At 39.0% G+C, this 27,747-nt stretch overlaps 3 protein-coding genes across 3 annotated transcripts; 2 read left to right on the forward strand and 1 right to left on the reverse strand.

The window, feature by feature from the left end:
* Positions 1-1,659: 1,659 nt before the first annotated feature.
* On the forward strand, positions 1,660-10,311 carry LOC131321339 (uncharacterized). Its single transcript, XM_058352330.1, has 11 exons — positions 1,660-2,569; positions 3,903-4,052; positions 4,555-5,130; positions 5,820-5,963; positions 6,553-6,765; positions 7,110-7,388; positions 7,605-7,787; positions 7,900-8,093; positions 8,216-8,567; positions 9,000-9,061; positions 9,517-10,311. Exons 1-11 carry the CDS (start codon positions 2,050-2,052, stop codon positions 9,991-9,993), a joined length of 3,150 nt encoding a protein of 1,049 aa, XP_058208313.1. The 5' UTR covers positions 1,660-2,049; the 3' UTR covers positions 9,994-10,311.
* Positions 10,312-12,450: 2,139 nt separating this feature from the next.
* LOC131319916 (uncharacterized) lies at positions 12,451-19,344 on the reverse strand. Its single transcript, XM_058350358.1, has 10 exons — positions 18,850-19,344; positions 18,658-18,736; positions 17,944-18,038; positions 15,015-15,119; positions 14,807-14,886; positions 14,163-14,253; positions 13,979-14,086; positions 13,676-13,762; positions 12,983-13,051; positions 12,451-12,801 (listed from the first exon to the last, which is right to left on the reverse strand). The coding sequence occupies exons 1-10, from the start codon at positions 19,090-19,092 to the stop codon at positions 12,652-12,654; spliced, it is 1,107 nt and encodes a 368-aa protein (XP_058206341.1). The 5' UTR covers positions 19,093-19,344; the 3' UTR covers positions 12,451-12,651.
* A 2,853-nt stretch (positions 19,345-22,197) lies between these two features.
* Positions 22,198-27,014, forward strand: LOC131319922 (uncharacterized). The gene is made up of 4 exons (XM_058350366.1): positions 22,198-22,817; positions 24,546-24,599; positions 25,059-25,184; positions 26,532-27,014. Exons 1-4 carry the CDS (start codon positions 22,320-22,322, stop codon positions 26,712-26,714), a joined length of 861 nt encoding a protein of 286 aa, XP_058206349.1. The 5' UTR covers positions 22,198-22,319; the 3' UTR covers positions 26,715-27,014.
* Positions 27,015-27,747: the final 733 nt, after the last annotated feature.

Genomic DNA, 27,747 nt, shown 5'->3' on the forward strand with positions numbered 1-27,747 from the left:
AACTTTTGGCTCTTACTTTTTTTTTTGGAATTTCATTGCTTGATTTGTTTACTTTGTTACTCTCATTGGTCAGATCAAGAATAGTTTTTAGGACTTGACTTGAAAGAGGGGGCCTAGGGGTGATATTACTTACCAATCAAATTTCTTCTGCCCGGATTGGGAATGCTGTTCCACACATTGGCTCAATTCTATACCTTAAATAACCGTGGCTTTTTCTTTTCCTTTTGAATAAAGCGGAGTTGGGCGAAGATGGGGACATTTTTGCAAAAAATTTCAATCGATTGCTCTCTCTGTTCTAAATTACTTTAACTCCTCCAAGTTATATATAGTAGTGTAGAAGATATTTCCAATCGATTGAAAAAAAAAAAAAAAAGGTGGAAGAGTACTTGGGAAAGTTGTAATTGTTTGAGCATACTTGTTGTATGTTAATTTTTTTTTCAATTGGTGTTTGAAAAAAAAGAAAGAAGGTACAAACCGTACAATGGCCCAAATATGGGTGAAAAAATGGCCCAAACATAGCCCATAGTCTATTGTTAGTTTTTAGAATGGCCCAACTAAGGCCCATTTCGGGCGGATCAAACGCCCCGACCGCCCCGACCGAACCAAACCCACCCCGAACCGAAATTAATACCGGTCAGGATCGGTCTCCAGACTATGTACCCCGAACCCGATCGGGGTGCGGCAAATCCACCCCAAACCGAACCGAACCAACCGAATAACACCCCTAATCCATTTAGTCCATAATCAAACTTGTCAACTCTTACCTCCACATTGGTCCTACCTCCGCATTGGTTATTTTTTCATCCCTAATCAAAACAAACCCCACAATACATAATGCATATTTGTCCAATAGCAAACGAGTTTCAATCATGCACCCGACCACACCAAATTCTTTATTCATCTCGATGAGACTTCTAACGTGAGGTGTTTTGAGTTATTGAGTTTTCGTTATGGGAAATGATAATACCAAAACCGTTTTTATTGGTACCAAAATCATTTTTGTTAGTGCCAAAACTCTAGTGCACAAAAGATTTGAACCATTTGCAATGTACAAGACTTTTATACACTGGAGTTTTGGCACTAACAAAAATGGTTTTGGCATTATCACTACCCTTGGTTATTGGTAAAAATTGTTAAGTTTTGTTATAGAATGGGTGAAATTTAGTTATTTGCTAAAAGACTTGTAACTTTACTTATTCCAATGTAGGGTATTTTTTAAATATTATTGTTAATTTTTCTTATTCATATCAATTTGCTTATTACAATGAAAATGTTCATAATTATTTTATCGGTCTTGCTATTGTTAGCCCACTGAGCTGACGATAAGTACATTAGAAGACAAGAAAAATACGTATTTTTGTATACTTTTTGCATCATTTAGGCTCCATTTCGGAACAAAAAATAAGTCCTTATTTTTTAAGAAGGCAATTTCAAGCTCAAAAATTATGAATTTATTGAAATTTAAAAATATGTAATATGGATCTTATTTGGAAGATCTTTTATACGATGAAAAAAAATTAAAAATTTATTTTTTATTTACTTTATTTTTGAGTTTGAAATTGTGAAATAAACTGTTTATTTTTTTAAGAAATTTTTTGGAACGATGCCTTAATACACATTCACACCCTTATTATCTGCTACTCATAGCCTGTCAATCTATTGACTCAGGCCATGTGGAAAAGCACCTTATAAAATTAGATTTCCAGGATCTAGGCGGCAGCAATTGCGGCCTTCATTTATGTCAACGCCCAACTCCAGCAGAAAAAGCCAATGGCCTCCCTCCCCCCCCCTCGCCCACATTGCTCATCTCATCTGCCATTCAAATTTAGTAGATTATCTCGTTTTTTTTTTTCCCCTAGGGTTTCTACCCAATCAAAACGTAGTTGTCATCACATGGAAAACACCACAAAAAAATACAGACAACAAATACTGACCCGTCATCATAGCCATACTGACCATATATAGTAGTAGTAGCCATACTGACCATATATGCAGTAGTAGTACTCTGTTTTAGAGAGAGAGAGAGAGAGAGAGAGAGAGAGAGAGGCAATGGAAGTGGCAGAGCAACAGCGAGAATGGCAGAAAGAGGAGGTGGAGGAGGAGGAGGCAGCCTTGGAAGGAAGGAGGGCCAGAAATCTCGCCGCTGGGGTCAGTGATGCAGCTGATGCTAGTAGTGGTGATGAAATGCTGCCGTTTTCGGATCCGGTCAGTGAATCGGAAGAAGTAGAGTATCGACGAGAGGAGCTGCACTACAGTAATAACGGGAATAGCGAAGAGCGGAACGGGGTCGAATTACGGAAAACAACGGAGAGGGGTGCTGCTAGTACTGCTAGTGGTGAGGAAATGCTGGCCTCTTCAGCAGCGCCTGTTGGAGAAAGCAAAGATGTCAAATTGCGAAGAACGGAGACTGGTGTTACTGGTGGTGAGGAAATGCTGACCTCTTGCTCTTCGGGGCCTGTTGATGAATTTCAAGAAGAAGAAGAATCTAGACAGGAGGAGCTTTGGATTGGTATTGAGGTCGAATCAGAACAAAAATCGGAGAAGAACGTTTACTATGACCAAGACCAAGGTACGTAACTCGCTATCTAAGATGATTGGATGCCATCATACAGAAAGATTTGAGCTTAAAAGTGAACATAGCTTAATGAAAAAATAGAATTCATGTGTCGATCCTAATTAATTAGGACACAATGCCCGGTTTGATTTGTCGTTTGATTTGACATCAGAATTTTTTTCTGATCTGGGTTTGATTTCAGATGTTCTATGTTAGTATTATATACCTTTGTGGGGGTCCAGTAATCTTGCCGTGGGTTTTTCGTTCCTCTTCCTTCTTGTTTATAGTATTAATCTATTTGAAGTGGGTTTCCACTGAAGTGTGGAGTGTGCTTTTGGCATTTTCTGTTTCACCCGGCGGGGAAGATAAAAGGAAGTTCACAAATTACAACAATGCCCTCAACTTTCTCTATTTCTTCTTCTTTTCTGACAAGAGTAAAGAACAGGAAAAGGGGGGGCCCTTCCCTTCTCTTGCATCCCCAAATTTCCCTTTTTTCTCAATAGTATGTGTGTATATAAGCTTATAAATCTGCAAACATATATGGGATGGAAGATCTCGATTTTGTGAAAATGAGCTCATTTTGGGATTTGCCATGGTGGAACCCATCCTCATGGGATCTATTTGGGGTAATTTCTCTTTACTCCGTTGAAACATGTTTTGTGGGTTTGCCTGTGTTTCTCTTTTTAGGAAGCATTTATTGGATTGGTCTCATAAATTAGCATTCATTTACTCTCGGGCTGCTTTATGATTTTTCCAGTATCATCTCTTGATTGCTACTGAAGTCGGTTATAGTTGTCAAATCATTGCTCAAACGCACCAAGACAGACAGTGGTTCAGGAGAGTGATGCCTGTGAAATTTGTGCAATGTACTGGTTATATTGAACATGCAAACAAAACAATCGAATGTATACCAGAAATAGTTTTCCCTCCTTAATAATTTGGATGAAGCCTTGTATTATAGGATCTACATATCTTGACATGAAAGCTCTTCAAAGTAAATTATTCAATCCATTCCTTCACTGTGGGATGTTATTTCTTAATTTCTATTTTTATCTTTGTGATCAGTGAACTTGCAATGACTGTCTTCTTTCTTTTCTGACCAAAGGAACTGGAATTGTCATATAATGTAATAGGAAGTGCATCATCTTTCTAGTTGAATCTTCTCCATAGCTCCAGTTTGAGCTGGAAATTGCTGAAATATCATGCTCATTGTGAAACACAGTTCTTTTATTTCTTACCCCCTTTAATATGAGATATTTTAGAAGTCATTACTTAATTAATGCATCCTTAAGTACTAGCGATTGTTGTGAAACTGCAACATTTTCCCCCTTTATTTCTTTGAGTGAAGGAATGTGGAAATGTCGAAACTGCTGTTGGACCTACCAAAGTGGATGTCCTTGGATTGATCACACTCAACATTCTAAGTGGCACTTACATATGCCGATGAATCCCGAATCTGTAAATCAATGGGGGCGATGTTTCTTTTGTGAAACTGAAGGTCAGTAGATAACATGATTTGTGAAAAATTCAGTACCGCGACTAGTCAAACTGAAGGTCTGCCATGAAATATAAGTTTTATTTTGTACTTTTTGATAACATGGATAATAGAGTGGTTTGACCTCATCAACAACAATAATTATTGTCGTAGAGCTGTTTGGTTGCTGCATGAGTTGGAGTTAAAAGATTCTTTTTGGTAGAGCATCATGTCGAGTTTCACCAGAAATCTCTTAAATGAAAATGAAATTTAAAATACAGTTTTCTTAGTAGGTTACTATTCTTGTTCCACTATTAGCTTTTGTAATCTGGGTTAAGAATTTTCTTGTTGTGTGCATGCTATGCACATGAAATCTGTTGGTGGACATTACTATTTTTTCCTTTTGCTCATGCAAGCTTGCTAATACTTCTAGTCCTCTACTGTTCTTTAACTAATTTTTGTACGTCCATGCTTTGTGTTTCAAAACTAGGTTAGCCATGAATGTTTGTTTGCTACATGATCTCAGGTACCGAAACAATTTCTGGATATTCTGTGACTGATAATAGCGGTGTGCGAGGTTCTGCTTCTGAGAAACTTTTTGGAGATGATGTATTAGTTGCCACATTAACAAAAGTTGAGAGCCAGAGAGATGACAACTTCACTGGTTTTGGACTTCAGCCCTCTGAAAAATCATCAGAAGAACATAGAACAAATAAGTCTTTGACAGATATAACAGAATCACATGATGAGATTCAGTTAATCGAGGAGATTGATAACGAATTGACAGAATTTGATGTTGAGAGAGTGTTAGAGAAGCAGGATACACATGATCTGTACTGTCCTAATTGCAATTCTTGCATTACCAGAAAGGTTATTCTTCGTAAAAGAAAACGCAAAATTCGAATTTCTGTTGACGATCCAAAACGTTACAAATTGGAAACGGAAGTTGCATCTGAGTTAGATGGTATTTCTGTCCATGCAACCAAAGCAGCTGATATTTCCTTGGCCGGTAGCATGGAGCCTGCTGCCGATGAATATGATCATGTGAGAGAGCCAAAGGTTTTCAGATGCTTATCATGCTTCAGCTTTTTCATACCTTGCGGTACAAATCCACTCCAGCATAGCAGAACTTATTCTATTTGATTCTATTTGTGGTTTTTGTTAGCATTACATTTTAACCTTGGCATAATTATTTGAATACTGATTCCTCATAGGGATGGGGTGGGGATGAAATCTGGTCCAGACATATGTGCAATAAAGTAAAATATGAACCTGTATATTAGAATGCTAAGTCATACCCAATTCTGATTCTCTTATCAGTTTCTTCCTTTAACTCTGTGCCACCTGTCTTTTGCCATCCTATTTGTTGTAAACCTTAAACAGGTACATGGAACTCTCCCTGAATTTATTGTTACTCAATAGTACTGACCATTCAACTGTTTTTCCTTAATTTAATTATCTCACCCCCTCTTGAATATAGTTTCTCAGTCAACAATGAGATATTTAGTCTCCCTTACAGAAAGTCTGGGTAAGACTAATCTTTTTTGAGTTCCCCTATGAGGATTGATACTGCTTGATTCATTGCAAGTATGGAGGTCCTTGCTTTTACTCATAAGAAAGTAAGACCACACCCCATATGCTGCTAATAGACAGTTAGAATGTGGAATCTGTATCAGATTATGTTTCCATGTATCACATTGCATTGCTCTCCTTTTCTGTTTCCTATCTGAGTTGTAATATTCAGGTTCTTGCAACAGACAGAAGATATTCACATTTGTTTAATCATTTCAGGTGAGGGTTTTACGCTATTCAAGATATTTGGAGATAAAAGTGGCAAGAAAAAGATGCAAAGTCCTCAACCGATACCTGTGGTGGAGAAAAATTGGCTATTCTCTATTTTTGCATCGCGTAAGGAAGAAATGTTGAGTGAGCAAGGTAGTGCATCATCTGCAATCCTTTTTCATTAGCTATGGTGGGCTAGAAATATTTGTCTACTGCAGTGAAGTATATATGCTAATAGAACTGTAATTTGCAAAATAACACATTAGTTTCTTCCACTACTGGTCTATTTCTTTTGAGTTAGTGTTTTTATCTTTTTCTCGTGTTACAACTTCGGTTATCTTCCAGATTCACATAATATTGGTTAACCTTACTTATTTTTCTTCCTCATAGGAGAAACTTGACACAAGTTAGAAGAAATTTTTGGGCTCTCTTGGGATGGTGGAGGAAGGGCAGGGGAACTAAATTGAGAGAAACAAGACTGGAGTATAAACAAATTGAGTAGGAAATAAAAGGGAATATGCTTGAAGTGAAAACACTCTTAACTCTAGGACCTAGGGGGGGATTACTAAGGAGAGTACTTCAATTGAAATTGAATCTCAATGGGAGTGTACTGAAGCCCTTATTGTTGCATTGTTTATACTCCCCATATACTAGTGATGCATTAGCTATGTTCATTGATTTGAAAGAAAAACCTCCCATCGTATTTTTCTGAACCTATCTCTTGATTGATGTGCTAATACAGGAAGCGGCGGCAAAATGTATGTGGAAGAAAATATTGTTGCCGCATCAAAACAAGAAGTTGAATCACCTCTTCTATCTTTTGGTGCTCAAGGGCATGTTCAAATTAGTACTGATGAACATCAGAACGGTGGGGTTAGCATTGTACCTCCATCAGCCCAAGGCCCCAAATTGGTTGCGGAACCTATAGCTGTTGATATAATCAAAAAAGGTGCAGGTAATTGGAAAATTACAGTTTTTGCTTAAGAATGAAGAAATCCGTTTATCAAGTGCAAGATTCTTATTTCTTTGGATTTTCTGTTAACCATAGCCCTTACAATGTCATCTATTCTGACCAAGCTTGTACCGTATGACCCTGCTTCACATGCTACTGCAACTATAGCGTCTAATTTATTGATGCCGCTGGGGTGTGAAGTTTTCATGATTAATCTTCTCACTAGTAATGTTTTCAAAAGAAGTTTGGTTGTTGATTGCATTTTACGATGCATGCGTTATACCATGGACTGATGTATGCAATGCTTTTTGCTGAGTGGTGGATGGGTTTCTTGACCTCTGGTGCAGAGGGGGCTGCATTCGACAATCTTGATTTCGGTAGGGTCCACCAGTTGGATTCATCAAGTTCTTTGAATGAAATGCTTTGGGGAAAAGGAAGTGATCATCTAGCTACTCAACTTGCTGGGAGAACTCCAGTTCAAACTGAAGAACCTGCTGAAAATGATGTTCATAAACCTCAACTAGGTGGACTAAAGATTCCAGTTCATTCAAGTCCAGAATCTTTAACTCAAGATAAACCAGGGAAGGATGAAAAACTCATTTTGGCAATGGAAAGGAATACAGCAGGTATAGTTTCTCACAGTGATGCAGTAGTTGTTGTAAAAAAACCACATTTGAGCTTGCAACTTCCCTTCGGAATAATGTTATGGAATTGGGTTGAGATATTCCAAGCTATCTTAGTCTTTTGCTTTTAAACAATAAATTTATTCTCAACATTAAACATTTGGAAGCACCAAGGATTTAGTTCTCATTTTAGTTATTATTGCCTGTTGAATGGAGCAGGTGCAGCTGTTGAAGATTCAAAATTGCAAAAACCAGTTCCAGTACTCGAAGGGTCAGATATCACTGGGAAAGGGAATATTTTACCAGACTTCCCTGCTGAGAAAAGGCAAAATGTTGGGGCCACACTTCCCATCAGCTCTGTAGTTGAAGCTAGAAATGTGGAAATCAAAATAAGCCGTAATGGTCAGTGAATATAGTTTTTGAATTGCTTCTCCTATGAACTACATTCATATGCACTTCGAGTGATACTGTTTCAGACAAGACTTAGTAAACATAATGTGTTTCACATTTCCAGGAACAGCATATCCTTCTGAAGTTTCTCAGCATTCCATAAATGGCACCAAAGTGAACATTCAAATAGAAGAGACCTTGAAATCTGATAAGGCCCATAAGGGTGCCTTAAGTCTACCAGTACAGGATGCTCAGTTGCTTCAAGGCACACTAGCCAACATTACAAAAGATCCAGCTAAAAGCAGTGCAAGTAAGAAATAGAGGTTTCTAAACATTTTTATTTTCTTTTGCTTGTTTGCTTCTTTTTTTTTTTTTGTGGGGGGGGGGGGGGGGCGCACCTGTTTTTTCTGTGAGGCACTGAGGCCACTCTGTAAGTATAGCATCCCTTCAAGACCTCTATTATCCTAATGAATGCTTATGTTTTTTTTATCTCATCCATACTAATTCCTTGTTTAGACTCACAGTGTCAAATTATTGTGGTATCACTCTATGTCGCAGGTCCAGCAGATACAATCATTACAATAGAAGGACCAGTTGAGACAACCAGCTCTCAGGAAGCGCAAGATATTATTACTTCACCAGACATAGTCCCATTAATACCACCTCGGAGTGCTGAAGCTGGAGGATCCCGTGGAGTGGAGATAATAAAAAGCATAGTATATGGTGGTCTACTGGAATCAATCACTAGCCTAGGTATTGTGTCGTCTGCAGCCGGTGGTGATGCCTCCACATGTAAGTCTTTCAGATTTTTCTTTCAGCCGTGCTCACTATTGTACACTTGGTAAAGCTGTATGAGAAACAATTTCACATATCTTTTCAGATTCTCGTTCATGTTACGGTATGAGGTACCTTGAAATAGTTGCTTTCTATCATTTTTAACATGTAAATGTAGCAAATATTTAAATGTCAAGTGACATTTAGTTAGGTTTCGGCCAAATATTTATGGAAGTTATCCCCTGTATGTATGCTCTGTTACAGTGAAATTTGAAAATGCCTACTAAAAAATCCGTGCAAGTATTAAAAAAGTCCCATTAACCACATATATAAAATTTCGACGTAGCAGTCTTGGTTGCTACTGATTGAGGGCTCTGTTTTCTTCTTTCTTTTATCTCGGCTCTTTGAAATTCATTGATCTTGGTAATAAGTCTTTTGATCTCATTGCAGTAAATATCTTGGCTTTGGGATTGGCTAATCTCGTCGGGGGACTTTTTGTCATTGGTCATCATGTGAGTCTCTCTTGTCGCCTCCTATTCGTTGCAAATGATTCAGAAACAAATGTCTGGCGAAAACAAAAGAAAAATCTCTTCAATCGTGCTATAGACACACACAAAATACACGCATGGGGACAAAGATTGGTGGTCCACACACCAAAATTATAGTGCGTGTGGGCCCCCAAGTTTATGTGAGTGTGTGTATGTTGTGTGTCCATGGCATTTTCCAAATCTCTTTAGTTAATCCACATGTTTTCGGTCTTGCAAATTATAGTAGCTCTTCCACTGCTGCAACCAAATATGCAAGTCTCGTTGCTTAAATAACAACATTTAGACACTTACGATGAGAAAGTTAAAAGTTCATGTTGAGATGTTTCTGTCAACGTGATAATGTTCTACATCATGGGTTTCGAAATGTTCTGTGAGATTTCAATTTTTGTTGGACTTCAGCTGACATTGTAATCTTACAGCTTTGGGACCTGAAAGATGACCATCCAATCGAAACGTCCGATCAAGTAACCACTCAGAAAAATCGGTACCAAGAACTACTGGGTCGGAGGCAGAATTTCTGGCTTCATGCAACTGTTGCCATATTATCATTTCTCATTTTCGGCTTAGTACCTCCGGTAGTTTATGGCTTCACATTTCGTGTGAGTGACAACGTGGACTATAAGCTCATCTCGGTTGCAGGAGCTTCTCTTCTCTGCATCATCATACTTGCTATCGGAAAGGTTTACGTCCAGAGTCAAAGGACACCAAAAGCTTACCTAAAAACCATAACCTACTATGTCGTCATAGGTTTTATGGCATCAGGTGTTTCTTATGCAGTTGGTGATCTAATCAAGATTCTCATGGCCAAACTCGGTTGGTTCGATTCTACTCTAGCTCTAACTTTTCCCATTCCTGGGGCAGCGACACCTGTAGAGCCAGCTTGGGGATCCTATTAGTGGTCACGGAGTTTCAAAACCAGCATTGTTTCTGAATCTTGCTTGGGGCAAAGCCTCAGCGCTGAATGTTGAAGATTATGCATTTCGGGTTGAAGCCACAGCTTTCCCAACGGCCCTTTTTTTCCCCCACTTTTTGAGGTGGAGGTGTTAGTTTCCACTTTCCAGAATGAAGTTTTTAGCATCCCCTTTCCAGAATGAAGTTTCCACTTTCCAGAATGTATTTTCCACTGGATTTGATAGTCCCATGGGGAGTGATAAATTGTACGAGCGACAATAATTCATCGGGATGAATACCATGATGCATTTTTCCTTGGGAAACTAGGATTATCCATATTTGAGTAAATTCCTTTCGAGGCACGATTAAAAAGAGGAATTGGGTGAGCGTTGTCCAGCCACCACACCGAGTTGTGCAGCCTTGGGTCCTCAATCATCCATGGGTACATCAACGATAGTCGAAAAATATGATCGGACACAATAGTCTTTAGGGGAATTCAACGATAGTCGAAAAATATGATCTTTTACCTGGATGATTTGTTTGATGCATCCTACCAGATAGAAGCCATAGTTTAATAAGATCACATTAATAAGCTCAAGTGAGCCCACCAAGGCCGCACCCCACCCACCCTACTCCTTCCCCTACAAAGCTACAACCAAACATGCTCCAATGTGTGAGGTCCCGCATACTTCCATGACTGTGAATGTTTTTTTTGTTTTTTTTTTTGTGCAAGTGTGTTTCGATAATTTTTGTCCCTCCCCTCCCTCATGCTGGAAGGTTGACAACGATACACGCGAGGTTCTTCCAACTGTAATGCTCTTTGTACACAGATAACCGATCGAACAAAGATTAGAATCTCCAACTGAAATGCTTTGGACTCAATAACCAAACAAAGTTTTTGGACAGTGACGCACTTGGCACATTTGCGTCTAAATAGCGAACATCTGTGTCCGTAGCATTCCTCTTCTTGGTACTGATGAACGTCGGAGGCTGTGGCAGAACCCACTGGCCATCACACCCATTACACGGTCAGACAGGAATTATTTCCGACCCAGCTGAGAATTTTGGCAACAAGTCAATCTTAGAATTGAAGGGCATTGAAGTTCCCCTTTTCCCATAAAAACATGCCAGAAAATGTTTCCGTGAACCCCCCACTCCGGGACCAGCACGGAAACAGGGAAAATGGTCCAGCTTCAAAATGATAGCTTAGGCACCCCCGCATTAATATGGGGTATTTATCCACAAGGCTGTCTCTGAAACAGTGAAATTTCATCTAAAAAAAACAGTTAAAAAATAATAATTATGGGTACACCCTCTGGTGTACACCAAATTTTGTGGGGTTCACTTCGACGTCGTGTCGCACACAAATGATCTGAGCCGTTCAATTTGTATAAAACATAATTTCAAGAGTCTCTACAAGAAAACAACTCATTTGATTGTTGTTAAAGACTTAATCGATTTTTGCCTCTGAATTTGCAGGGACGAAAACTGAATCCATTGATCAAACTCTTACCGACATCCGAAGGAACTGATTATAAACAAATTGAACAATTCTGATCATTATGGGACCTATTTTGTGTACATTTGGTTCGCACGAAATGGTGTACCCATAGTTGGCCATACTGAAAAAAGGAAAAAGGATTCCACAAAAGGCAAAAGACCAGTAAAGCAATGGGGGAAAATGCCTTTCAAAAAAAAAAAAAAAAGTAAAGCAATGGGAAACCAGTTATGGTATAAGAGCATCCACAATGTAATAATCAAAACTAAAAGGTTGCTAAAGTTAGCAACGTTTGCTCAAAAAAGTACTCACATTGTAATAACCAAACTTAGCAACCTCTTAGCAACTCATAATTTTGGCCTTTGAATAATCAAAACTAGTAACTTTTTGCCAATAATCAAATTTAATGGTCTCTACATTTTTTCAATCAAGTACAACCATCATTACATAAAAACCTTTTCTCTCAACAATGTTTCCAGAAAATTGTTTTTAAAAACTGTTTTTTTCAGAAACTTTAAAAAAAATTTAAAAAAAATTATAAGTGTTTTTACACAAAAAAAACGGATTCTAACAGTTTTTCAAAAAAAAAAAAAAAACTGTTTTTTTAAAACTGTTTTCTTTTTGAAAAAAACTATTTTCAAATTTTTTTTCACTAAACTATTTTTTTTTTCAAAAAGAGTATTCAAATTATTGTCAAAAAATTTAGTTTTTAGAATTTTGTAGTTTAAAAAGGTAATGTGGCAAGTTTTGGTTATCCAATTTTGATTATTACATTGTGAACCTCTATATTGCTAACTTTAGCAATGTCTTAAATGGATAATCAAAAGATGATGTGGTAACTTTTGGTTATCCAATTTTGATTATTACATTGCGGATGCTCTAATGCGCCAGAAACTTCATGGTGTAATGCACCAGAAACTTCGAACTTATCCTACGTGAAATAACAAATTACACATCCCTAACATAACAAAAATGCTCTTTTTTTCACATGAAAGATTAATGCATACCAATACAAAACCAGATGATGCATGTGTGACATCCAGAGTACAACCCCGTTTTATGCAGTCAAAGGTAGCTTTGCGCAAACATCATCGATGCCCTACTAGTAGGAAGGTGAAATTATTGAGCAAATGGCCTCGCCACAAGTCTTGCTGTCGACAGGTTCTTAGGAGTGGGGGGATCCATGATTCAATTCCGCCATGCTTTTACTTTTCTTCATTTTTGCTTTGAACCGAGATTTTGTCACAAGTGTTTGCACCGTGTTTGCAAAGTTCCCAACTGCCATGATAATCAGAAGGGTCCCACAGGTAATTACCTGCAAAGAGCAAATTACATAATCCATTCAGCGCTTGGAGTCCAACGAACGTGGTCAATTGCTCAAGCAACTACTGGAGGAAACTAAAGAGTTTAACCTCGAAAGCTCATCGCATCACAAACAGAAACCCTAAAAAAATGCATCTCCAAGCATTCACACAATACCGGAACAGCTATCTTACCTGCCACTCAGAAACAACACCGACATATGCAATTTTAAGCAGCAACATTCCAACATATGCTTCAAAACCCTGAAATCAAGCACACACAAATAAGGCAACTTCTATTTAGCCCAGTCCTCTAAGTTAAAACATTGTTGCTCCTTGTACTGGATTCATAACAGATAAAAGTGAACTACTGATTTCCCAGGCCTATTTAGTGAAGAAAGTAAATCTTGTACAACTATTAGGCCAATGCAAGGCCTTTCAAACCACAAAATTAAATTTCTTCCGAATGCATCCTCTTACACCCGCCTAGAAGGACTGGCAATTAATGAGTGTCCTGCTAAGGCATATGCATTGTTTATTTAGGCGACAACACCTCTGTCTAATGTACGTATGTTATGCAATAAACTTCCTAATGACATGCTGAGCGAAGTGGTTTATGTAGAGAAAGAGAAGGCTGTATGCACAACTGCTTTCAATAATGAAAGAATAACTGTAATGGAGTTCCACAGCTAAAAATTCCTTTCATCAGTCATTGGAATATCTATCTTGGTAGGTTACCATAGTAAAATAATGGTCTGTGCTACAATCTTGACACAAGACACTTTCTGTTTGTTTGATTCACAATGATTTTGATGATAAAGCAAAGCATATACTGGTATGGTGTATGGGGACAAAATTCCAAAAATAGCCATTTGTACTGCATATCACCTGCAATATGAATAGAATGGGTGCCAACAGCCATAGTTGTCCTTTGACCCCAGCAGTTTCTCCCCAGACAACATCCATTCTTCTAGCCTATGATCAAGAGCAGGATCAAAAGTAAGAGGCTAAGAGCTTTGCCAACCCTACAAAGGAGATCATCTGCAACCAAACATTTCTATGCTGCCAAAAAGTTTAAATGTGTATTTTGGTGAACCATAAAAAAACTAACATGGATCAGGTAAGCAGACTGCAGACAAACAAAACAAAGTAACAAGGACTAGCATTAGAATTTGAGTTCATTTGTTACACCTTGCCCAGTGCAATACGGGTATAGAGTCTTTGTCGTTGATATCTATTTTGTAGAAGCATTGCAACTCCTTGCATGATAGCCCATTGCAGGAATAGTTGAACTCCTCTCTGCACAGTACATCTAAAGTCTTCAATAATGAGAAAGGAGAACTAAATTTCAATCTACACTCGAAAATATAACAACCTGCTTCTGGGCACAATCAGGTTCCCTTTCTATCTCCCAAGTGAGACTGATAAGTGCCATAGCCATAGCGAAGTAGTGATGGTATATCCACCTAAAACAGCATAACAACATAAATCAGCGCACATTCTTTTCGTTATTGCATATTAAAGCTACTGAGGGGTGAGTAAGAACAAATTGAGATCAATTATCTCTGATGGGGTAAAAGACCACTCCAAAGTAGTTTGGACTTGGAGTCACCAAGATGAGTTCTTTTGCACCATACAGCATTACAGCTTCATCTAGAGCCATATTCTCCATTCTCTATTCAGAACCATGGTATTTACCACGGAATCTACCCTTAATCCATGCTGCTTTGGCTGTGAGTCTTAGGTGCAATTTGAAGAGAGACTACATGAGTTCATCAACCGTGATGTTATACTACATCTTCATGCATGGAAGGTACTGAAAATTCTTATCTCTAAAATTGTCGCCCGAAAAGCACATGTTCACCATTGATAGACAAGGGAACAGAAATTACAAGTACCTAACCTCAAGGATAACTAGGGGAAAATATAAATATTAGACTTGATGAAGAATAAGGAACAAGTCATAACCATCTTAGCATAAAGTTCCAGAAAATGCACATAAGCACAATATGCAATTACCATGGGCGAATATCACTTCCATTCACTCTAAGTATGTTCTCTCGCAAAGCCAATCCCGTGTAGAGAAATAGCAACCAGGCCTGAAAGAGTATTTTCAGTACGCTTCAAATCAAAAAGCACAGTACGAAGAAATAAATCAAAAATCAAAGTGCCCCAAAAAATTTCAATCAGAGTTTCAAAAGACTTTCCTTTTTCACCCTATAAATACCTGGTAAAGCTGAACAGGCAATGCAGGAAAGCAACCACCCCATATCCATGACCTTAATCCAAGTAGCAGCGACGGGAAAACAAGAAACAAAAAAGCGGTCCTATCCTGCCCATGGTAGTAGAGCAATTTAGGAAAACGATTGGACTTCGACAATCTCTGGTTTATTGTTTTAACAAGAAAAGGAACTATGGAAGTTACAAAGCGATAACCCAAAATTGGACGACTTAAGCAGATACATGTCAGACACTAAACTGATATTGACTCCAGAGGTGGACCAATAAAGCACCCACTTAGTGCACATCCCTATCATCCATCGCAAACATCCCATGTTGTGAAGAACTCAGCTCTCCAGTTCTTTTCATTTTGAAATTACCACCAACCAGCAGTAGAAGAGATTCATTGTGATGATCATCTTAACACCTGAGCCCTTAAAGAACAGTAGGCAGTAGCCAACAAAACAGCATTGATATGTCTCACAAACTCCCAGAAAACGCAAATGATAAGCAAATCCAAGGCTAACAGCATCAATCGTTCTTCCATAAAACAGGATAGAAATAATTGTTACGTGGCAATGGAAAAGCATTCAAAATCGCATACTCAGTGTACATGAGAAAACACTATGGGTCACGAAAGCGTATCTCAGCGTACTATATTTAGATTCTGCACGCTAATGGAAAGGGTTAGTGAATGTAACTCTTCTTCTTTATTGTGGCAAAAATTAGTACGTAATGATCGGTAAATGGGTGCAACCAAAAGACAAACGGGTGTAAAAAACTGAACAGAAAATACACAGGCACACCCAAACCACAACTAACCAAAGCATCCAAAAGGCCAAGTTGGCCAACAAACATGTAACTGACGGTTTACTTCCCCATGGGTTGTAAACACACATTACACTGTACTAGATCCCAGCCTACCAAAAAGTGCCAATGATAAAGCCTGCAAAAAATGGACAGCAACAGAGAATCCGGATTGATCGTTTCCTCCCCCCATCCACACCCACCAATATCCACCAAACTTATGGACCTAAAGTCCCTATACTAATCACTCTGCCTATCCGAAGATAAATTTGAAAAATGGTAGGTCTTGATCCCCAGTCAATATCTCCAAAGCTCTATCTCCTCACTAACAATGTCCTTCCTAATCAATATTTCTCCTCCACCTAAACTGAAATACCTTTCCTCAAACTCAGTTATCTATGCAGCCTATGCTGTGGTCCCGCGATTTCTGCCAATCTACCAAGTACCAACTCTCTTCCAGAAAATTTCATCTCTCGCTCCTGGAATCCGGATTGATCGTTTCCTCCCCCCATCCACACCCACCAATATCCACCAAACTTATGGACCTAGAGTCCCTATACTAATCACTCTGCCTATCCGAAGATAAATTTGAAAAATGGTAGGTCTTGATCCCCAGTCAATATCTCCAAAGCTCTATCTCCTCACTAACAATGTCCTTCCTAATCAATATTTCTCCTCCACCTAAACTGAAATACCTTTCCTCAAACTCAGTTATCTATGCAGCCTATGCTGCGGTCCCGCGATTTCTGCCAATCTACCAAGTACCAACTCTCTTCCAGAAAATTTCATCTCTCACTCCTGGAAGTCCCACCATGTCCTTAAAAGTCCCTATGCACCCCCAACACTACTAAAAGCCATCATCCCAAGCTTTCCTCTTAACCCTCCTTCGGCATCCTTTAAGAAAGTACCGGACAATATCATTCACTAGCCCAGGCATCACCCAAAATATACCAGGAACAAAGGGGTAAAAACAAACTCAAAACTTACGAAGCCACCATAAAATGCAAAAAAAGATGATTCACTGCATCCCTCGTCACACTTGCACAGGCAACATCAATCCAAGGACAATCCCAAGAAAACCTATTCCCAACCTTTGTTTCTTTTTTATTCTACATAGGACCATACACACCAGGGAAACCTCATTGGAACTTCGAAGACATACTCTTCGCTCCTGAACAAGAAAGAACATGAGAAGGAACCAATTTTCAAATCACTTTTCTTCAAATTTTGTAACCTCACGTCACCAAGATGCCCTACACTGTACCATTAGCTCCAAAGCACACCCACTCCAAATGCCTTCCCTCTGATAAGCATTATGATCACCTAATTTTGATCTCTTCCATCTTAGTATCATTCGTGCAAACGAAACAGATCAATTTCGATTCCGTCAGACTTGTTTCTCAATCTTCCTCTTATCCGGGCGGCTGGGCCATTTGGACCCCTTATATTCCAAGAAATAACCCTCCTTATTTCATGAAGAATTCGATGCGCAATATCTCTTCCTCCCCCTCCTCAAACAACCTCCTTCCCCATTTACCTTTTCTACATTTACAATTGAAAGCTCGCTCTAAATTTTAATCTCCCAGGCTTTCCTAGAGCTCGAGCTTCCCAGTGTTGCCATAACACCCATTTTGTTATAACAGTCTTGTGACCTCCATCTTCTATCAGTGTACCTCATACCTATACCTAATATAAAACAAACTCAACAAAAACGGAACCAAATAGCCTTGTGCAGACATGTACAAATCCCCAAAAACACCCAATAAACAATACAATCAAAAAGAAAACTTGTCCCCAAGCAAAATAAAAAAGGATGCCAACACCAATCCATTCAAGGCACAATTCAAGTTCCATCAAATTGTAAAGTTCTGCTTCCTCTATAAGCACCACATGCTCATCAAATAAGATGGACGTCCAATAAGACATAAAGGAGCCTCTATGCCATCACGCCAGCTCCTAAATTCCCAAGCTAATACCAAACACCCAAAAATACCATCTAATTAACATCTCTGAGTCTGAAGCCACGGCTCAAACAAGAAGATACGCCAACATTACAGCAGAAAATAATGTTACAACTCACGACCTGTCAGAGTAGCACAAGTGGGAAATACAATTAAGGTTAAACATACTCTGAAGCTATTGTACTCCTCTTTCACTTTCAGTTTAACATCCTTCCTGGTTGCACGCACATTAATCGGACCAAGAAACATACTCAAGAACCTCCCTGCAACCAAACAATCCCAAATTAATCAACTGCATGTGCGTTTGGCCCAAATTGATTTGTCTTGAAAGACAGTCAGCGTTATTTACTTCTAGTGATTCTTTGTTTAGCTTTTCATCAAACTTCTTAGGATCAATCATGACGAAAGTAATCAATATATATATATATATATATATATATATATATATATATATATATATATATATATATAAAGTATAAAAGTACGAACGGAGACTAGAAAAGTTCAGATAAGACTAAACTAGAAACAAACAACTGTGAACCAGATGCCATGTGGAGGGCCCTTGGTCCACTCTAGCACTTTGGTGGGCTGGTTCTTGTGACAGGCTCGCCTTTCTAGACAGTAGCTATGGCTCAAACCGGACATCCCAATGGAAACTCCGATGGTAACGCCCACGGGTTGCTCCGCTGGTTGCCCCTTCCCGTCCTTTTACTTACCAAAACAAAATTTCACACTTTTTTGTCTTCAGTAAATTTCTTTGCTTTCAGTCATAATTTTTACATTTGACTCCTCTAGATATAAAGTAAAAAGACGAACAAAACTAATTTAGCCCTAAGGTCCAACTGAACAACGCGAGATTGAATTCACAAGTACTGAAATCACCGTGAGATTTGCTCGGAATAAACGCGGCCGCATCTCCTTCACTCAATGTGTAGCTAGCTCTGTATAATTCCTCTTCCAGCTAAACACAAAACACAGTCCATAAATAATTACAATCATAAGAAGCAGAAAAATCTCTATCCCTGAATACATATAAGTTTGCATGGATGCGTAGAGGGAGGTTTCGGTCGTTACTTTCTCGGCCTCCTTGGGATCCAATTTGCCGTGCCCGACCAAGGAGGAAACGGACGAACGGATTTGCCGGATTGTGGAATCGAGCGAGACAACGCGCTGGCGGAGCGCGTCTTCCTCGCGCGCGTTTCGCGAAATCAAGGCGGAGGCCGAGTCCTGCAGCTCCTTGGCCGATTCCACCGCTCTCGAAACCTCTTCCGCCACCGTGTTCTCCGACTTCTCACCGTCAGCGGCGGCGGCGGCCATCAGTGGTGTCGGTCGGTAGATCGATTTGATTCCGAGTTTGCGTTTCGTGCGTGGGGGTATACCAGGTATATATATATATATAGAAAATTTGTGCTGCTGCGAGGTGGGGCAGGAGGTGGGGCAGGAGGTGGATTGGAATTGAGAGGGAATAGAATCCAAGTCTAGAGAGAGAGAGGAGGAGGAGGGAGAAGGAGAGAAATGGGTGTGTTAAATAAAGTATTTTTTCCTGGATTTTTGTTTCCTAATTTCCATGGTTTTGGAAAAGTTGGTAACGTTATTTAATTGGGCGGACCAAAATGGAGTATTGCCAAGTCCCAACTCCCAAGTACAACCCAACAAATATGATTATTTTTGTTTTCTTCTTGTTTCGTTGCAAATGGTAGTGATATGGGAACCACATTCCATTTACACACGTCATTCGCATGAGAAACTTATTCATGGCGGAGCCGTCAGGAAGTTAAATATTCCCAGTTTTCGCTCTGTGTCGGCTTTGGACGATCTAGATTTAAATGAAACTTTTTCGGAAAAGAGTTGAACTTTTTCCCGGAAAAATATTTATTAACGTCTCGACTGTCCAAAACACTTTTGAACGATCGCGATTGGCTCCCTTAACAACTATTCACGGCTCCGCCATTTAAATTATTTTCTCTTCTATTACACACCATTTACTGCACCAATAGAACCAACCCGAATTGTGGGTGGGTGTATAACGGGAGTGCAATTTGAGCGTGGTTATAGTATTTTTGTTTACACACTCACACGAGTGTGAGCCCCACCACCAGTGTGTGCCAAACTCGTTATCTTCAGTCCACAATGAGACAACTTTGTCACTACGTTGTGTCGTAATGTGTGAAACATAGTTTTGGAAGAAGGAAAACAAGACCCTTGCTTAAATTACTTATTATACACCTTAATTTCTTGCCTGGTGGGATTGTATACTGCAAGTAATGAATGACGCTTGCCCCGATCAACCAACCAACTCCCTCCTTGCAATTACGAACCAACCAAATGAAACCAAATACAGTTTAAAAAAAAAAAACGTTTCTTGGTTGGCCAGTGGGAAAAAAATTTCTTGCCCGGTGGGATTGTATACTACAAGTAATGAATGACGCTTGCCCCAATCAACCAACCAACCAACTCCCTCCTTGCAATTACGAACCAACCAAACGAAACCAAATACAGTTAAAAAAAAAAATATACGTTTCTTGGTTGGCCAGTGGGAAAAAAATTTCTTGCCTGGTGGAATTGTACACTACAAGTAATGAATGACACTTGCCCCGATCAACCAACCAACTCCCTCCTTGCAATTACGAGCCAACCAACCAACCAAACGGAACCAAATACAATTCAAAAAAAAAAAACGAAACCAAATCAACAAAACCCTAAAATACAGTTTAAAAAAAAAAAAAAAACCCAAATCAACCACAATGCTGAGAGATCAATGAATTAAGTTACCAAGATGAAGAACCAGAGTGAATCGTAGTGGGTGTCAATCTGCCGTTTGGAGCGGAAAAAAAATCTGCAGCTTTATTTATTTTTTATCTGGAAATCTGGCGCTTGATATGGCTTCATTAATGCGATGTCAGCTTATTGTGGAAAGTTGTAATTTGTCCAAACAATGTAAGTTATTTACAAAGATGCCATTGGTATCTAGACCATTGAATTTGTTTGTATGGATAGATAAAACTTATGCGAGGGAGAAATCTGAACCATTATAAAGAAAAATATTCTTTAGGAATATTCCCAAAGACCCTTCTATTTTATCATATTGATGTATTGAATATACCATATATACCAATGAGGGTATGCTATTGTTAATTCGATAAGTAAATCATATTATTCCTTTACTAATCGTCTCGCGTCAAGCAAACTAGCCCTACATCTAATTATCACGAAAGACATGAGTATTGAGTAATAGATGTCATTAATTACATGTTGCAATGAATATTTGAGAACATAACACTGGTAATTTGCTATTATGAATTGAAATATAAATCACTTGTTTTGAAAAATTACACATCCTCTTAGTACGAAAAACTAGATTTATGTATTTTTAGATGATGAGATACTTTGTAATAAAAAATAAAAAACTTCAATGTTCATCTTTGCCATTGGTCAAGTTTGTCATATTATAGGCCATATTTAATACCAGTATCTAAAGGATAATTTAGCACGGTGCAAACTAGTAACAAATAGCTAGATTTGGAGGATCAAAGACATTAATGCAATTAGTATCATAGCCCTACCTTACCTAACTTAGCATTTCTAGCCTTATTAAGCTAGGAACATCAATGAAATAAAAACGAATGTTGCAGTTGTACATTAAATAAACGAAAAATACTAATAACAGCACAATGAGTAATGACCGTTATTAACGCAGAAAGTGACAGGGAAAAAAAAGAAATACCCCACAAATTTATGAGTTAAAATGTCTTGAAAGTGTAAATAATTATATCTTTTTGCATTACTGTCAAATGAATTGATATTCACACCATCTTTTTTGATATCCAAAAATTAATTTTAATTTTTTTAGTGTTAAAAGTGTGTGTGTGTATATATATTGTTAAAAAACAAAAAATGAAGTATAAATATAAAAAAGGAAAGTATGAATATCAATTATCTACCATCAATAGTATAACTGTCAAGTAAAACCATGTACAAATAACTTTTCAATAAAACCACGTACAAACAACTTTTCGACCCAACCCTGAGGCGAGATTTTTTTGGGTGCCGGTAGGATATTAGCCACGTGGTGTCTTGTCGGCGATTCAGACCGTCCAAATGTGTTTTAAACGGTCTGAATTTTAGGGGGAGAAAAAGAAAAGAAAGAGTGATGGGATATGAGGGGAGAGAGGAAATAAAATTGGGCTTGAGAGTGATGGGATTAGATGAGAGAGAAGAAATAAAATGGGAAAATGACGGCCAATGACGTATTATGATAATTAATATCTGCTAAGAATATATTAAAAGTATTTTTTAATGTTAAAAATATTTTTAACGAATTTTAATTATCAAAACACATTATTATCAAAATTGGGCCCGAGAGTGATAGGGCGAGGAAAGAGAGAGAAAATAAAATTGGGCCTTTCGATCATTACTCGGACGATCCGGATCGCGAACAGATACCTCAACGCAGTACCCTCGCCCGACACACAAAAAACACTTATCGCGACAGATACCGCCGCGTAGTAATTCGCCCGGCCCCCAGAAACTTCTCAACCCTGTGGATGCAAATCCATGAACGAACTGGACTAACCTCGGGGTTAACAAACAGCGTTTCGAGCAAGCCCGTCATCAGCATCTCCACCCACGGACCCGAAAACCGCTTGCGATTCTGTGTGGTCATGGCAACAACCCTGCCATGGCACCCTCTCCTCTGCCCAAAACCGCTACGGCTGCACCAAGCCCGTAAAACCCCCGTAACGCGCCGCGCGGTGGGGCCCGTGCGGGCCTTCGGGCGCAGCGACTTCGACAGCTTCGCCAAGCGCATGGCCACCGGCGAGGTCTGGAGGGACGTCTTGCGGAGCACCAACGACGGCTTCGAGCAGCTGGTTTACGAGACGAAGAAGACGGCGGAGCGCATCGACCGCCGCTTCTCCGTCTCCCGGCGGCTCTCCGCCGTCGCCCAGTCCGCCTCCTACCGTGCCAGGGAGATTGATAGGGATTTTGAGATCACGCGGCGGTTGCGGACTTTGTCCCTCGATTTCAGTCAGAATTGGCCTAGGGTTTGTGCCTTTTTCATTTTCTTCTTCTTTTGTATATATCCGCATGCATATTTTCATGAGTTATTAGTGTCCGAGCTGGCTAACAGACACCCGGACTAGTCTTGGGACCAATCACTCACGAGTTGAGTTTTGTTCACCCTTCACTTAGGATGATGAATATTGTTCTTCTTCCTAGTGGTTGAAATGATGTGAATTCCACCGTAAAGTGATATCATGCTTATCAAAAATTGTATTATAGGGGTGCGATCTACACAATTTCAACCAATAAGAGAGGGAGGGTAATGTTCACCATCTTTTAAAGAGGGTGAACAAAATTGCACTCATCCCTCACAGTCTACTAGCTGGGGCCAATTAAAGCTTTGAGCAAAGCCCTGCATGGACACGTAAGGGTCCAATTTTATCGTTATGGTCAGATATGATTGAGTTCAACGAGAAGCTCACATTCTAGTTGTGAAACTGAGTAAAGGGGCATGTGGACATGTGGGTCTCTCTATGGGCAGGGGGAAATTACATCTGGTTGTGTTTTCAGACTATGCACACTAGGAGATTGCTTTTGGCGAATTTGGAATTGGTCTGAACCGACTGTACTTCATGGGTTACTTGATTTATTTGATGAAAATAGTTTTTTTCATTGCATTCACACCTTGTTTCTACTTGAATATTTGAACCCTGGAAGTTGGACGTATAATCCATGAGTTGAATTCTCATTCCAATTGAGGAAAGCTGACTCATCATCCTTAGCCAAATGTCACTTCCTGAAAAGTGTCGTTCTATCTATAAACGGCTTATGTACACAAGTTTTGGTAGGAGATGAACCATTTGATAGCTCCAATGGATCCTACCATCATAACTTGTGGGTACACGAGCCTGCCTCATAAACCATAATGTGGTATTGTCTTTTTCCCGCCCTCTTGAAGGCTGAAGCGTTGTGTGCAACATACAAACATTCATGCATCTCCTGGTAGCTTCCTGCTTCAGTATGGTTCTTCTCTACTTGGATCACACATTTGGGGGGTTGGAGTTGCTTGGCTTGGTTGCTGGAGCCAAGGGAGTTTTTGTGGGTTTGTCCCACTGTTTCTTGAGGGATTTCTGGGATATCAAAGTTTCTGTTAATTGGTGTTGCTTAATTGAGCGATTATCTATTATATCTTTTGTATCTGCTTTACCACGTTGCTATAAATATAAGTGGCGAGTTGGCTTTTTACACGACGTGCTTTTTCACTCACGTAGTCAAGGAGTTTGCCGCATATCCTATATGTCCTCACACTCCAGAACTAATTGTGTTTCTTCCACTAGTACGGTGTGAAGTTCTGTTTTGGAGGTTAATTGTACCTCGTGCAGTCGTACCTTCTTGGCCAAATGACTTTAGTAGGTTGGTTGAGTTTGTGCCCATGGTTGGTTGACTTTAGTAGGTTATTAATCATCCCTCTAGGCTAGGTAGAGGATCCGGTTCACCACCAGACTTCCATTAATGCCACCCTTTCACATTTTCATCCTTTCAAGGCCGTCTCAGTTCTCATTCATCTCACCTCTAAGTGCCTTACATCTCCCACATGGCTAGAGTAATTCCTGGATGCTCTTTAGTAGTCTAACTCACCGCCAAAGAGATATACAGCCTTGAGTCTTTTTGCCAATCAAAGAATAAGAGTTGCACATCTTTATGAGATTATTGAGAAGATTGGGTTACCTGGTTCAATTTTATTAATTGTGTGGTTTTCTATCTTTCAGTACGGGAAGCAGCTTAATGACTTTTGGAACACTCCGTTGGGAAGAAGTTTTGTGGTGAGTTTTCGTTATGCATGGTCTGCCAATTCTTGATTGTAACTGATTTTGGCACACTTGATATTATAACATGATCAAACTCTTCACATCTGGTTTATCATTTTAGGATATCTGTATTTATGTTGCTAGAATAGAAAACAGAAAGTCCATCCATTAGTTGGATTTGATTTCTATTTCATTCTTGATATTAACAGAGTTTGATGAAACATTAAGTGTGGTATAAATAGGTGATATGATTCTAGGGAGAACATATAGTCCAAGATGAGGAAAGGGATAACATAGTCCAAGATGAGAGAGTTAAGGTTGACTGTAATCCATGTAGCTTTATCTTATGGCAATGTGCCATTCAGTGGATATTCAGGAATAGTATTGTTGCTTATCATTTCAGTATATTTCAGTTTCTGGCTTTGCAAATTTCTGTTTCCTCACATTGTTTTTAATTTTTCTCTATGTTTACAGACACTATTCTTCCTCTGGTTTGCGCTATCTGGATGGATGTTTCGCTTTTTGATATTTGGGACATGGATACTCCCGTTAGCTGGTCCTCTTCTCATTGGAACAGTTGCCAATAATTTTATCATCAAGGTAAAGCAAGTTGCCCTTACTTTTGAAATGCATTGGTATTTACTTATTACATGGAGGGACTATTCTGTTAGCAGCTGGGATGGTGATATCTCATTTAGTATATATGAATCTGTTTGTTTCACTTTTTTATTGTGTCCGAATCATGTTAATCTTTACATGCTCATTAAAGAGTTTTGCTGTAGAAAGAAAATCCTATTTTCACCTCTGCAATCTTCTCACTTGCCATGGGGGGATGGTCACTTTAGATACTCAAGCTGATCCTTTACATTGACCAGATTATTATAAAAATCAATGTTTTTAATTTTCCGGTGACCAGGTTATTCCTCTTTTTGTAGTTGACTCCATATTATCATCCTTTGAAATGAAAACAGTTTTCCTTTAGCAAATATTCACTTTTGATTCCAGAAATCAAATGCTTCACTTTTTTTGGTATAACTGTGCTATCAAGAGTGTAAATACATGCAACTTGGTTCTAAGTGGCAATTAATTTTTGCATGGTTTATGGTGTGCCAGATGATTTCTTAATTGTTACTCTCCAGTTTTTTCATCTAGGGACTACCAATGGGCAGTCCTACTTTTCTATTTCCACAAAACAGCAATTGTGTTTTCCTCTTAAATTGTTCCAAATGCTTCCACTATTAGTTGGAGTTATATTGGCTTAACTAATTGAAGTTAAGGATTGCCGAATGTCATTTTTTAAGTAGTCACTAGGTTCGATGAGGTTTATGCTATGTTTGTGGGGGTGAGGAAAGTAGGCTGGGGGAAGGGAAAGAAAAGAAAGGGAAAGGAAAGGAAAGGAGGAGCGTAGGTTTTAAACCTTTACGAAGTAAGGTTTGCTGTGAAAATTGCAGGTTTAAAAGGATGTGCCTTGTGAAAAACAACTAGCAGTCTCTCTCTCTCTACCCAATCTTACACACTTTAACTCTTTAAGGCAGTTGTGTTTTGGTGTTTCCTGGGGGGGGGGGGGGGGGGGGGGGGGGGTGTGGAAAAGTGATGTTCCCTCTCCCTCCTTCCAACGAAACAGAGGAAGCCTTACGTATACTTCCCCTCTTCTCCCCCCTCTCTTTGCACACCATTGGACAATCTGTTAGGTTATTTGCTTTACTTCCTAATAACTGGAGATTTATAGCCTCTTTTGTTGATAAACTATTCTTGGAATTTTCTCTAATCTGCTTATTTTACAACTTATGCTCGTGGAAGTAATATACTATCCCGCGTGGGTTTATACACGCCTTTTAACCTGTGAGACGAAAGAAGATTACGAGTGGAGCCCTTGGACCATGGAAAGCTTTATTCACCCGACAGAACATAACTGTTTCTCATCTTTTTTAATTGACTTCTGCACAGGGTTCTTGTCCGGCTTGCAAGAAGCAGTTTGCAGGTTACAAGAACCAAATAGTTCGCTGCACAAGCTGTGGAAATATTGTGTGGCAGCCACAAGGGAACTTCTTCTCCGGTGGCCGCAAAGGTGCTACTCCCTCGTCCAAGTCTGATCCTGAAATAATCGACGTTGAGTTTGAAGAGAAATGAATATAGATGAGATCCCCAAGCTACAGTGAAATAATGTTCACCAAAGTCGATTCAACATCTCATAGAAAATACTGATGAGTCATAACTCGTTACATAATCTTTGTGGGAGTGTGTATTTGTTATCGTGTATCTGAAGTGCTTGTAGGTATTATTCGTTTTTTTTTTTTTTAATATCTTGTTGTTTTTTTGTTTTTGTTTTTAATATCTTGTAGAATTTGTATATCTTTACCAGCAAATTTAACAGAGAGAACATATAATACCGATTCCAATAGGAGTGAAAAATCTGGATGGTTGAGACAACTGATTGCTTTTAAGCGATGAGGAGGACTGTAAAATCAGGATGATTGAAACAACTCAAAGGGCACATTTGATTGTCAAATTAAGCAAAATAAGCTTGCTTGGTAGTCGGACTATTTTTAAGAACAGTAAGTCTGTTTACACAGAAAAATAGTGCGTAGATTGTGCATAGATTTTATTGTGGGGCCCACCAAGAGTTCCAAGCCGTTCATTAAATGTTAAAAGGGTCTTTGCAAAATTTGCTCAATCTGATACTTATAGGTGCTTGATCGAATTATCTAACTTTTCATAATTTGAAAATTTGAATAAAAAGTTAGATGATTAGATCAAACACTTATAGATATCGGATTGAGCTAATTTTTCTTAGAAACCTTTGAAAAAATGTTTTATATTTAATGAACGATTTGAATCATTTGTGTGGGACCCATGGTGGGTCCCACAACAAAATTTGTGCACTATTATTTGTGTGGTTAGCAGTGTTCTTTTAAGAAAGATTGGAAAAAATGGATTAAGGATGGTAATAGAGGGTGGTTCACGAGACAGTAGATGTGATTAAATGATGCTGAAATTAGTTACACTTTGCTTGATTTGGATAAGGAGGGAGATAACGGGGGGAGGCATTAGCTATTACTCCTCCCCTTGGTAGTAGTATTAGTAAACAGAAATTCTACACACACAGCAGATTTGTGCACAGATTTTGTTGTGGGGCCCACCACGGGTCCCACACAAATCATCC

This window comes from Rhododendron vialii, chromosome 3a, assembly GCF_030253575.1.
Source record: "Rhododendron vialii isolate Sample 1 chromosome 3a, ASM3025357v1".
In the NCBI taxonomy this organism is placed as follows: domain Eukaryota; kingdom Viridiplantae; phylum Streptophyta; class Magnoliopsida; order Ericales; family Ericaceae; genus Rhododendron; species Rhododendron vialii.

Excerpts from the sequence above, each read along its gene's own strand:
- LOC131321339 (XM_058352330.1), top strand. The coding sequence starts at position 2,050 with ATGGAAGTGGCAGAGCAACAGCGAGAATGGCAGAAAGAGGAGGTGGAG. Across the intron at positions 2,570-3,902 it reads TTACTATGACCAAGACCAAG|GAATGTGGAAATGTCGAAAC; the intron begins GTACGTAACTCG and ends CTTTGAGTGAAG. Across the intron at positions 7,788-7,899 it reads AATCAAAATAAGCCGTAATG|GAACAGCATATCCTTCTGAA; the intron begins GTCAGTGAATAT and ends TCACATTTCCAG.
- LOC131319916 (XM_058350358.1), bottom strand. The coding sequence starts at position 19,092 with ATGGCCGCCGCCGCCGCTGACGGTGAGAAGTCGGAGAACACGGTGGCG. Across the intron at positions 18,737-18,849 it reads ATCCCAAGGAGGCCGAGAAA|CTGGAAGAGGAATTATACAG; the intron begins GTAACGACCGAA and ends TTTTGTGTTTAG. Across the intron at positions 18,039-18,657 it reads TATTCCGAGCAAATCTCACG|GGAGGTTCTTGAGTATGTTT; the intron begins GTGATTTCAGTA and ends GTTTGGTTGCAG.
- LOC131319922 (XM_058350366.1), top strand. The coding sequence starts at position 22,320 with ATGCAAATCCATGAACGAACTGGACTAACCTCGGGGTTAACAAACAGC. Across the intron at positions 24,600-25,058 it reads CGTTGGGAAGAAGTTTTGTG|ACACTATTCTTCCTCTGGTT; the intron begins GTGAGTTTTCGT and ends CTATGTTTACAG. Across the intron at positions 25,185-26,531 it reads CCAATAATTTTATCATCAAG|GGTTCTTGTCCGGCTTGCAA; the intron begins GTAAAGCAAGTT and ends ACTTCTGCACAG.